Below are 12,380 nucleotides of genomic sequence, written 5' to 3'. Positions count from 1 at the left end.
TGGAGCTCTCCCTCTACTTTTAGCAGAGTGGGGGTGGAGGGGAGCTTCATCCTCTGTTTCATATCCCCGCCCAAAAGACACCATATCCCTTGAATTTAACCCCTGAAAGGAGTGCAAACTTCCCTTTGAAGAGCAAAAAATTTTACTTGGTGGAAACAGAGTGCACTTAGAGAACTACTTGACACTAAAGGCAACTTTTTTCCTAAGTCTGAAGTAGGATATGGAGGTGGGAAATTTTCCAGAATATAAAAAAGATAGAATTGCATTCTGACACACCTATTGAACAAATAGCCTTTTATGTGCCAAGCTATTAGGGCCAGCATCTTCAGGTCCAAATGTAGGAATAGTTGAATCTGGAAGCCACCATGACAGGGTGGCATGACAGTAAATTTGTCCAAATTCAGTGGTCTTGATGGGCTCCAACTAAAAATCAGGAAAAACTGCAGGATCTACAAGTGGACACAAACATAGGGGCCAAACTTGCGACTGGTGCACTGAATCACTGAAAAGCAGAGATATTTATCACATAAGTAGGTGACTTCACAATTCTTTTACGGCTTGCTTCATTTTGACTGTCTTCTTCATAGACAAGAGGGCTCTGCCCGCTCACTTTGGAAGTGGGCTACCATGTAGACTAGACTGTGTTGGAATTAGGGTATTTTGAAGATATTCACAACAAGCTTCAAAGTATGGGTAAATACTTTCTGTGTACACTAAAAAGTATTGCTACACACTAGTCCAGGGGTGGGCAAACTTTTTGGCAGGCCACATTGGCATGCAAAACTGTATGGAGGGCTGGGTAGGGAATGCTGTGCCCCCCAAACAGCCTGGCCCCTGCCCCCTATCCAACTCCTCCCACTTTCCTGCCCCCTGACTGCCTGCCCCCCTCAAAACCTCCCACTCATCCAACCCCTCCCCCGCTCCTTGTCCCCTGATCTCCCCCTCCTCAGACCCGCGCCCCAACCACCCGCCAGGACCCCATCCCCTATCCAACCCCACCTGCTCTCTGTCCCCTGACTGCCTTGATGCCTATCCACATCCCCATCCCCTGCCAGGCCCTTCCGGGACCCCACCCCTAGCCAATTCCCCCTGTTCCCCATCCCCTGCCCCTCCCCGAACCTCTGCCCCATCCAACCGCCTCCTGATCTCTGTCCCCTGATTGCCCCCCAGGACCCTCTGCCCCATATCCAAGGCCCCAGCCCCCTTACCATGCCGCTCAGAGCAGCATATCTGAAGCCACACCTCCTGGCCGGAGCCCCACACACTGCCATGCTGCCCTGCATGAGCACGCAGCCCCGCCACCCAGAGCGCTGCTTGTGTGGCAGCATGGCTGCGGGGGAGGGGAGACAGCAGGGGAGAAACCAGGGGCTAGCTGCCCAGTCAGGAGCTCAGGGGCCAGGTAGGATGGTCCCGCTGCTGGATACAGGAGCTCAGGGACCAGGCAGGATGGTCCCGCGGCCGGATGTGGCCTGCGGGCCGTAGTTCGCCCACCTCTGCACTAGTCAGTCATCCAAATGAGAAAAAATTGCAAACACTTTCTTCCATAGGTGTGGTATGACTAGAGCTGGTTGAATTTTTTTGATCAAACTGGAGATTTGGGTCAATCAAAATATTTAGGAAATGTGTGAATTTTGCTATACTGTTTTAATTGAAAAATTCTATTAAAATAAACTGAAAAAATAAAGCAACATTTTCATATTTTCTAAATGAAAATTGTGATTTTCCTATTTGAAATGATTGTGTTTTAGATTTCTTTCAATTTTATTTTAAAAAGATAAAGCTCAAAAATGAAATGAAATGTTTTGGGTCAAATAAAACATTTCACTCTTTCCAATTTTTCTTTTTTCCCCAATTTTTCATTTGCTGATTTTTTTTTTCTGGAAATGCCAGCAAACCAAAAAAGTCAGTTATTCACACAATTGTGACAGCTTGTATAAAATTGGTGCAAATGCACAGAACGGACAGACACTTCAGACAATACTGAAGATGAAGTCTCCAGAGATAAAACCAGATACTGCTGGTGCATGGGGACAATGGAATGTTTAGGTCAACATCTAGGCAAATCTATGGTAGCCAGAAAATTCTCTAGAGTGGTGGTTAAATCACTGAAGGGGTTGACTTATCCTGAACAATTTGTAGGCAATGGATTGATATAATTATTATAACGGCTAGACCCCAATTGTTTCTTTACAATTAACTAGAGCAGGAATAAAAAAATTTGATTCAATCGTAAATGGATTATAGCCCCTATTTTTATTAAGCTTTACGCAAATACAATCAATCTAGTGTTCTGGAAGCTTCCTGAATCTTTACAAACAAACAGAAGTAATATCCTCACACCTACAGCTCTCCAATTACTCTCTGCCCCATCACAACTATTTATCCTCCCTCATTTTTCCCCATCCTCCACACCAAAAGACTTTATATGCTTTGCAGCAGCGTGTTCCTGAAACTGAGTCTGAGATGGGATTATGGATAGAAAACGTAGGTTTCTCTTGTTGATTACACATTAGTCTTTAAGGGCTTGGTTCAAGAAATTTCCCAAACAATTGACCAGTAGCATATCTGCGTGGGAAGGAGATGAATTTATACTTGGTTGACAACTCTTGCATTGCCCCAAGGTTTCCTCCAAACAGCCTCATGAAATGTAATCACTTCTCTTTTTGTCTTTTCTGGTTTCTCAGTCATCATCATCTCTCGGAAGCAGATGAAAGGTACTAAAAGTAACTGAAAATGCTAGCAAGAAAGAGGGACCTTAGTACTTGTGCTTTTCACTCTATGTGAAGCAGAAGTTGTTCAAAAGATCTTTTAAAGATACCTAAATAAGTGTCAAAAAATTCTGCAATGTCATTGTTTGCTTGTGCCTGTTGAAGTGCGTTTTAAGTGAAACACCATTAAATTGTGTATCGAATTGTTAAAGCCATGTCCGCAGGGTATAAATTAACTGTGTCTCAGCAGCACACGATACCTTGCACTGCAGGAGCATTCTAATTCTGCCTCTTTGCCTCTTCTATACCACACATGATAAGAAACTATTTAACACTTTTTAAGAAGTTCAGCTAACATGGTCATGCTGATGATGCAGATAGGGCATAACTTTTTAAATTTGTTTTTTAAAGATTTGAAGTTATTTTCTATTCATGCCACAACCACAAACATTAACTAAAACCATTTTAATTGGTCCTTGCTATGATTCATCATATATAGTCTTGCACAAGTCACTTTGTGTGTGTGTTGCCCCAATATCTGTAAAATTAAGATATTATTTAATTCTCTCAGAGCTATTGTGAAGTGCTTTGGACATAACATTTCTACAGAGTGAGACAAAAGTTCAGTGTGTATCCGCATTCTTTATCCACTTACATACCTAGCCCATCCCCATGGCATATTACTCATTACACGAATCCTGTAGATCATTATTTTGTGTGGCACTGTGCCAAAGGCTTGACAAAAATACTAACTGAACTATGCCTGAACATTTCCTTCTGAACATCTTTTTATACTTCTTTTAAAATGTAGTTCCTTTTTTCAATGATAGATATTTTAGCAACTTTACATTCTCTGTTCTGGTTAGTAGTGAGTTAGTTTTACATTGACTTTTATAATGAAGACACACCTAAGAACTTCAAGATCTGCAGCAAATTTATAAATACTGTAGCATTTTTTCAAGTATTAAGGTCAACAATATTACTTAACATTTAGTTTTTAGTATTTTAATTAAAAAATTCTTAATTTGTAATTATCTGCCAGTCTATTTAAAAAATGCATATGTTTAATAATTTTTCATGTAAATCTAGAGAAACATATGTATCTTCAAACTATCAAAATTCAAGAAACCTAGCTTGTTTTGGAAAACCATGCATGCATAATGGTATCCCCTAGTAGCTTCTATATGAAATTATATTGTTCTGTCAGATGGGAGCCATAATGGTCTCATCCCTGCAGCAATCATTGTTAGTATAAATCCCGAACATATTTCTATATGGTTCCAATTTACTCCAAGATGCTATTTTCCATCCTGTCAAAATGACTGGAGATCAAAGGACTAAGATTTATAAGCTCAAAACTGACAAAATCAGTGTTCTAAATATATATGGCAACAGAGAGTTGCTAAATCTCCTGAATCTTTTAAATTAAAAAATATTGCCCATTCTGATGAAACTGCTTACAATGACTACAAGTAAAGATGGTGGCCATTAAGTTTTATCGCAAGCACCTGAGGAACTGTTTGCATGCAATACAAAATGTTCCTTTATTCTCCTGAATTACTGACACTGGCAAATTAAAATGAAGTGGCTACATATGGCAGAAACAATCTTCACATTTACAAATATCCTGAAATATCACTAAATCATAGAAACGAAAGCTGTGGGTTATATATTATGAATGTTGCCTAATGCATTCCCAGCTCAGTTATTTGTTACGAATTTGTGTACAATGGACAAAATTGGCCATTTATTCTACAGCAGCAGCTGGTTCTAGCTCTGTGCATCATATCCAAAAAAAGAAGTTAGAAGTAAGAAAAGCACAATTAACCTTTAAAATGCCTAAAAAGTGAAAAATGAAATGAAAAAATTTCATTTCCTTAAAATTTTACAGTTTTACTGATTTCAGTTTAACTTGAGAATTCTTAGTCTTTCACTATTTAGACTCCTATTTTAAAAATTCAAACATTTTAATTTCTTATGACAAACAACAGTTATTTTAAGTCAAAACAATCTCAGGGACAGCGTACAGTAAGAGCCAGGAACCTGCATCTGATTATTTTAATGGGTTGACTGATCCTGTATGTGCTAGTAAATAAGGACAGCTGTTACCCTCCCCTCAACGGAAATCTCATTATGAAATGGAAGAAACAAGGACCTTTCATCTTATTTAAGATAATGCATTACAGAGATTGTTCACCATATACTGTCAATACTTTAACTGTATATTTTAGAAGCAGCTATTGCAGCTTATAGTCCTTTAGTATTAATTATGGGTACACACTTAGTTTTGGTTGTTTTTTCTATAATGTCTTTAAACTTCAGCTAATCTACAACATTTTCTAAACTGAATGCATTTAGAAAAATAGCTTCAAAATATCATACATTCATTCCTGTCTTGCAATAAGCTTGCAGAATTTTATATATTTATTGTTCAATATTATAGCTGCACTTCTCATTTTTAATGGTTGCTCAGTTCACTTTGGCAGTATTTCACTGATGCAGCCTAAGGCTATAGGTAATGGAACATTACTCACTCTGATAGCCAGATTTCTTCTGCATGGCGGTTACAGGGCAATCTTTATGAGCCAGAAGAAGCTGTTTCAGCTGTGCCACTTCATTTCTCAGCAGGGTGACTTCATTCTAAAGGAGAAGAAAGTTATGCACTTTACCAGGCTCAGACAACATGCATTTTAGAGGTAAGTATTAACAGTCTTAAATTTTACAAGATCTTTGGATGTTCATTTAGGGGTAAACAAAACACAGTACACAGTACATAGTCATTTCCATGACTTTAGAACACTTTAATGTTAAACTATAGATGTAACGTGTAAAAAGATTTTTTTTAATATATATAATAAATGCCATTTCATTTACTGTATTACATTTTGTAGTTGGTAGATTGCAGGTTCTACACATAGTCCACTTCACACGATCAGACTGTTGTAAGTCTCTTCTGGACGATTTTGTAGGTTATCTTTCAAGCAAGTAAACCTAATTTTAACCACCCACAATATAACATACGTTATAACCCCGAATATGCTCAGTGAGTGTGGAATGAATTTTTTAATAAACACATTTAGACTCTATAGAAAAGAGAACCTCCCTACAAAATGTAACAGGAATGATAAGACAATGATCTATCAATTTTCAGATTTTATTTTTCAGAGCCAGTAACAGGAAACAATCAGTATGCAAGAATCAAGTAATGGGAATGAGAATAAACCCACTGTAGGAGAGAGAATTAATAATGATCACTTAGATGCAATGTAACCTAGTAGAGCACTAGACTGGGACTCAGAATAACTGGATTCTATTCCTGGCACTGGTACTAGCCTGCTGGGTGACCCTGGGCAAGTCATTTCACCTCTTCATGCCTACACTTTCCTATCTGTAAAAAAGGGATAATGACATTGGCCCTCCTTTGTAAAGCACCTTGAACTCTACTGATGAAGAGCCTGATAAGAGCTGTTGTTATTATATTAGACAATAATCAAAATTAAGAACAGCATGTCATTTTAGATGCAACCATTTTTACTTAAAAATAGTTACAAACTGTCTTAAGCTTAAGTTGTCTACAAAACATTAAGTAACTTGTCAATATTTGCTGCTCCCATATCTTTTCAAAATGTATCTTCAATGCAAGTTTTGAGGGGCTAATTTTTGCAAACAAACAAAAATCCTTCATACAAATATGCATATTAAAGAGGAGTGACTTTTTGGTTATTGCCAGTGACCCGTCCGAGACTTTTACTAAAAATACCCATGACCAAATCATAGCCTTACTTATAGTAAAAACAGACACAGGGTATGTTTATTGTTACAGGAATACAGTATTCTTCAATATGTCTGTAAGGCACAGAGGCAATAGTTAGAATGTATATATGTTGAGATCTTTTACCAAGGAAACAAACATATTGACTGAGAAAGCCTCCACAAAAGCAAACAGAATACAGGTTTTAAAAGATTGTACGTGTGGGGAAACTGATGTAGAAGAGCTTGCAGTAAAGAAACTTTGCCCATTTAACTGAAAATATTGAATGTTATTGAGGTGATGCAATTAATAGACATTTGCACTACATATATAATAAAATAGAATAGTATCATTTAAAACCAAGAAAATGAAGGTAGCAATGGGAATTATACACAACCATTTAACTTAAGAAGCAGATAGAATTCTGGACTGTACCAAGAAAGGTTAAAGTAGACCTTCTTTGTATAGAAATGTGTTTATTGGAAGCTAACAGAGAACATGCAGTAAAATATATATCATGCAGAAATTACATCAGAAAGAATATCCATTCTCATCTTCCTATTTCGATATGTATTGTTCAGCGTCTTCATTCTAAAAAACCCTGTTAAATTTACACGACCACCACTGTAGATATTTAAATTTAAGACATCTACTTATTAACGTTGGTGAAAGACAATTGTTTTTGTTGAATAGCTCAACCACAACTTTCAGTCTTTATGAAATCAGTCTATTTTTAGAAATACTGTAGCTTAAAATTCAGCTGAGCAGGGTAATTTAAGTATTAAACAAAATATGAACTATTAAACCCTAGCATGCAGTCTGTAAAACTATGCTAAGGCAAAGCTCCAAACTTATTACATTTACTATTAAATAGAACATAAGTAATCATGGGTCATTACTGCCCACTATGCTGATCGGCTGTGCCAGGCTGTCAAGTGAAGAACTATTATGGAAATTCAGGATTGATTAATGTTTTCACATAAAGTACAGTTTAATTATTTCTTTGACATTCAATTTTCTTTACAAGTCATTCTGTTCTTCACAGTTAACGGTTTTGGTATTGGCAGACGGAAAGAAATTTCTTTCCCCTGAATTCACTGTTACTGGGTTAACTCTTGACAATCTGGAAGCCAAAAGCTTCCTTGTATTATTATTATTTTTTTTTAATGAAGAAAATCTCTTCATGTAGCTATGGGCTTAATAATGCTAACAGATAAAAGTTACACAACAGTTACCTGAGTGAGTTTACTCTTATTAGTATAATCCCACTCACCTCAATGAGACATAAATGATGTCACCCATGTGTATAAGTGGTTGCAGCATCAGCTCAAAAGACCCAAAAGTAACACAAAACTTTATCTCACTGGTGACCTGATTGGCTTCCCCATTTGTCTCAAAATTTACTTCTGTTGCCAACAACATGTGACAAGCCAGATTAATGGAAATACAAGCAGTGGAGAATTAGAGAATTTTTTAGCTTCTTTTTAGACGCAGATTTGTGGAGCTTAGCAAATGTTTACCAACTGTTTTCTGCAATTAGCTGCCCGGTCCTTTTTAACAGCTACAAGTATTTATGGTGAGACAGCTAATTTAAATACAGATACAAAAGACAACTACATTACTTTTACTAAAATAGCTGAAGAATTACTATAATTTTATGGTATGTCTATAAAATGGAATTTTGAACATAGATACTGAGTATAGCAAAAACAGAATTACTTTTATAGATAATGAAAAGCAGAAGCGTACCAAGATATTTTGCAACTATAAAGCACTAAAGATATTAAAGAAGTGGCTAGAATTAATATAGTATATAATATTTAATTAAAAGTTTTAAATTCCACCATAAATGTTTGCTGCAGGCAGATATCTGGCATTGTTTTCAAGCTCAGTCATTAATGAATTGCAAACAATATGTTATATAGCTTGTTTTAAGTTATAGGAAAATTAAAAAATACCGGGTTATGGATTTAAGTTTGTGTATTAGTAAAAACTTGAAAATAACTTTGATAAGAAAAAAAAAAGTTACTTACCTTTCTGTAACTGTTGTTCAAGATGTGATGCACATATCCATTCCACTATAGGTATGTGCATGTCCTGAGCACAGTAACCAGTAATTTTTCCCTCAGTGGTGACTGTTGGGGTGGCTCGGGTGCTCTCTGGTGCCACATGCTCACATAGCATGCCACACTGGTACAAAGGGCCCAGCTGACCCTATGCCCCCTCAGTCCCTTCTTTCTGGCCTACTCCAACATAGAGGGGTAGAAAGGCAGGTTGCAGAATGGATATGTGCAACACATCTCAAAGAACAGTCAATGAAAGTTAAGTAACCATTTTTTCTTCAAGTGCTTGCACATATCAATTCCACTGTAGGTGATTCCCAAGCAGTTACATAGGAGGTGGGATTGGAGCTCCTGGACATGCTGACTGCAAAATAGCTCGACTGAATCAGGCATTGTCCCTAGACTGCTGAGTAATGGTGTAATGAGTAAAGAACGTCAGCACCGACGACCAAGTCGCTGCTTTGCAAATGTCCTGAACTGTGCTAGGAATGTCACTGATGACGCTTGCACTCTCACGAAGTGGACAGTCAGGATAGCTAATGACGGAATACCCACCTGCTCATAACACGTGTGAATACACGATGTGATCCATGACCAAATTCTCTGAGAAGAGATGGGGAGACCTTTCATCCTACCAGCTACCACTACAAACAGTTGGGTGAATTTACGAAATGGTTTGGTCCTTTCTATACAGAATGCTAGGGCATGTCTTATGTCCATGGTGTGAAGCCACTGTTCTTCTATTTGCATATGGTTTCAGGTAGACAACTGGCAGGAATACTGCCTGATTGCTATGAAACTGGAAATTCACCTTCAAGAGGAATCTCAGGTGAAGACATAGCTGCACCTTATCCTTAAAGAATACAGATGTTTCCAGCATGAAGGCATGGATCGCCGAGATCCTTTTAGCCAAAGCAATGGCCACTAAAAAAGCCACCTTCCACTAAAGGTATAGCATGGGGTACGTTGCCAATGCTTCAAACAGGGGATCTATATGTTTTGATAAGACCAGGCTTAGGTCATGGAGGGATGGGTTCTCACACTTGGAGGGTATAGTCCTTTTAGGCCCTTGAGGAAATGGATAGATATCTTGTGAAAAAATGAACTGGTTATCCAACCTTAATTGAGGAAATTGCTAAACCTTGATGTTTCAGGTGTAATAAGTATTCAAGAAAGACCTGCAGCAAACATTGCATGGGCAACATCCCGCATTGGGAAGCCTATATGGAGAACAGCTTTCACTTTGAGAGTTAATTAGACCCAGTGGAGGGCTTCCTGCTACCCAAAAGGACCTAATAAACCTGCTGCAAGCAAGCCAGCTCTCTGGGATTTAGCCACGGAACTTCCAGGCCATAAACTGGAGGTAGCTGAGCTTCAGGTGAAGTAGTTAACCGTAGTCCTGAGAGATCAAGTCTGGATGCAGAGGGAGCAGGATTGGAGCCACCATGGAAAGGCCTAGCACCATCATGAATCAATGTTGATGGGGCCCAGCTGGGGCCATAAGAATGACCTGTGCCCAGTCCCGCTTGATCTTGAGCAGAACCTTCCTTGTGTCCTAGCAGGATAGGAAGAAAAGCGTAGTACAGGTGACCTATCCCTGGGAGCAGGAAGGCATCCGTGAACAATCCTGGGCTGTGATCCCACAGGGAACAGAACTGGTTACACTTCCTGTTGTGCCTGGTTGCAAATAGGTCTACCTGGGGAGTGCCCCACTGCTGGAAAATGTCCTTTGCGATATCCGGGCAAAGAGACCACTCCTGTGACTGAACAAAGACCTGCTAAAGTGATCTGCTAGCTCATTCTGTGCTCTTGGAAGGTGAGAAGCCTTGAGGTAGATTGAGTGGGCTATGCAGTACTCCCTCAGCTGAATTGCTTCTTGACACGGGGGATACCAGTGATAGAGTGAGACCCTCCTGCCTGTTGAAACAGAACAAGACTTCAGTGTTGTCTGTAAGAAACAACATGCTCTTACCCGTAATGTGAGGAAAGAACACTCGACAGGCCAGGTGAACTGCCCTGAGCTCTCTTATACTGATGTGTAGTGAGAACTCTTCCAGAGACCAAAGGTCCTGAGAGTCCTGAGGGGTCCCAGGTGAGCTCCCCAGCCTAGCGCTGATGTGTCCAAGACCAGGGATATCAATGGTTGGGGCCATGAAAATGGAATGCTGGTGCAGACCACCAGTGGGTCCAGCCACCAGTTGCAGGAGGCAAGGACCAAGCAAGGAACTGTAAGAATTGAGTCTAGAAGGTGACGGTTTAGTGAATACACTGAGGCCAGTCATGCCTGGCGCGTCTGAGCAGTCTTGTATGCTGCACTACATACGTACAGGAGGCCATGTGAGCGAAAACACCTCAAACAATTCTGGACAGTTGCAACTGGGTGGCCCTTGAGGTGTACTATCAGAGACTTGGTCATCTGAAACCACCCTTCTGGATGGAAGGTTCTGGCCTGGGTAGAGTCGAGCATCGCTTCAATAAACTCTATTTTCTGTACCAGAGTGACGGTAGATTTCCGTACACTTATTAGCAGGCCTAGGGCGATGAGGAGGATACTAGATTCTACCCGGCCCTGGACCGGCTGCTGACTAGCCAGTAATCCAGCTATGGGTAAACTTGCACCCCTCACCGCCTCAGAAAAGCTACCACTACTACTGTGCATTTTGTAAACACCAGCAGAGCTACTGACAGGCCAAACAGGAGTGACACGAATTGGTAGTGCGTGTAGTTCACAATGAACCTGAGGAACCTTCTGTGGCCTTGGAAAATCGATATATGGAAGTAGGCATCTCTCAAATTGAGAGTGGCATACCAGTCCCCAGGATCCAGGGAGGGAATAATGGAAGCCAGGGAGAGCATGCAAAATTAATTTCTTGAGATAGCTGTTGAGCTAGTTGAGGTTTAGAATAGGATTTCGGGATTAAGAAATAACAGGAAGAGAACTCCTTACCCCTTAGATTTTGTTGAACCTCTTCCACTGCTCCTACCCAAAGGAGAGACTGAAGCTCCTGGGTCAAAGATTGTTTGTGAGAGGGATCCCTGAAGAGGGATAGGGAGGAAGGCTGGGTAGGAGGGGTGAAAATGAACTGGTGGGAATGTCCACTGTGATCAGCACTCAAACATTCCGTAGTGGTACAGAACATGAACGGATGAAGCAGGACAGGTAGTTCCCACTAGTGACGGAGATTGGTGCTGAGGCAGGGAAGGCTGCGTTGGGGTCAGGATAGATGGTCTTTCCTTGGACGGTACCAAGGAGACCGGTACCAGATGGTAACTGAAGTCACATGCTCTCATTTGTCTACCAGCACCAACATCACCAAAGCCTGTACTGTCAGTGACTGTGCTGATGGCAGCAAACACCTCCAGTGTGGACAGCGCCACAATAGCGCTGGTACCACACTGTCCCTCGGGTGCCAATGGTTTATTCAGAACCAGACGCAATGGTGCTCACTGCTGCAATGCTGAGGCAGAGGAGTAGCTTGACTTAGGTCGCACTCTGCTCTGTTCCCCATGCCTGGCTTTCTTTGTTGTTGGGGAACGTCTTCTCTCAACCAGCTGCTTTTTATGCCTCTTCTTTGGCACCAAGGATGGCAAATGGTGCTGGGACTCTCACAAGGTTGGAGGAGCACTCCTCACAGACGCTGAGGTGCTCGGTGCTGAGTCCAACTGGCTTGGCTCGGAGGAAGGTCTTAGCGTTGCCTCCATAAGTAGGAACTTGAACCTGGCCTCCTAGTCCTTCTTCATATGGCATTTAACGTCCCTGCAAATCTGACAGCGATCCCTGATGCGAGCCTCACCCAAGCACTTCAAGCAACTGAAGTGCAGTTTGCTCAGGAGCAGAGTTTTGTTCCAGGAGGCCTT

The 12,380-nt window shown here is 40.5% G+C and overlaps 1 protein-coding gene across 2 annotated transcripts in view; it reads right to left on the bottom strand.

Moving 5' to 3' along the window:
* Window positions 1-12,380, bottom strand: part of ATF2 (activating transcription factor 2) — a 92,189-nt gene that overhangs the window by 7,605 nt on the left and 72,204 nt on the right. For both annotated transcript variants that reach the window (XM_030580862.1, XM_030580863.1), the window contains one exon: window positions 5,243-5,348. In XM_030580862.1, the coding sequence (XP_030436722.1) occupies window positions 5,243-5,348 (106 nt within the window). The remainder of the gene's footprint in view (window positions 1-5,242; window positions 5,349-12,380) is intronic.

This window comes from Gopherus evgoodei, chromosome 11, assembly GCF_007399415.2.
Source record: "Gopherus evgoodei ecotype Sinaloan lineage chromosome 11, rGopEvg1_v1.p, whole genome shotgun sequence".
Taxonomy (NCBI): Eukaryota; Metazoa; Chordata; order Testudines; family Testudinidae; genus Gopherus; species Gopherus evgoodei.
Note: the sequence above shows the minus strand (reverse complement) of the source record. Positions and strands in the feature narration are given on the sequence as shown.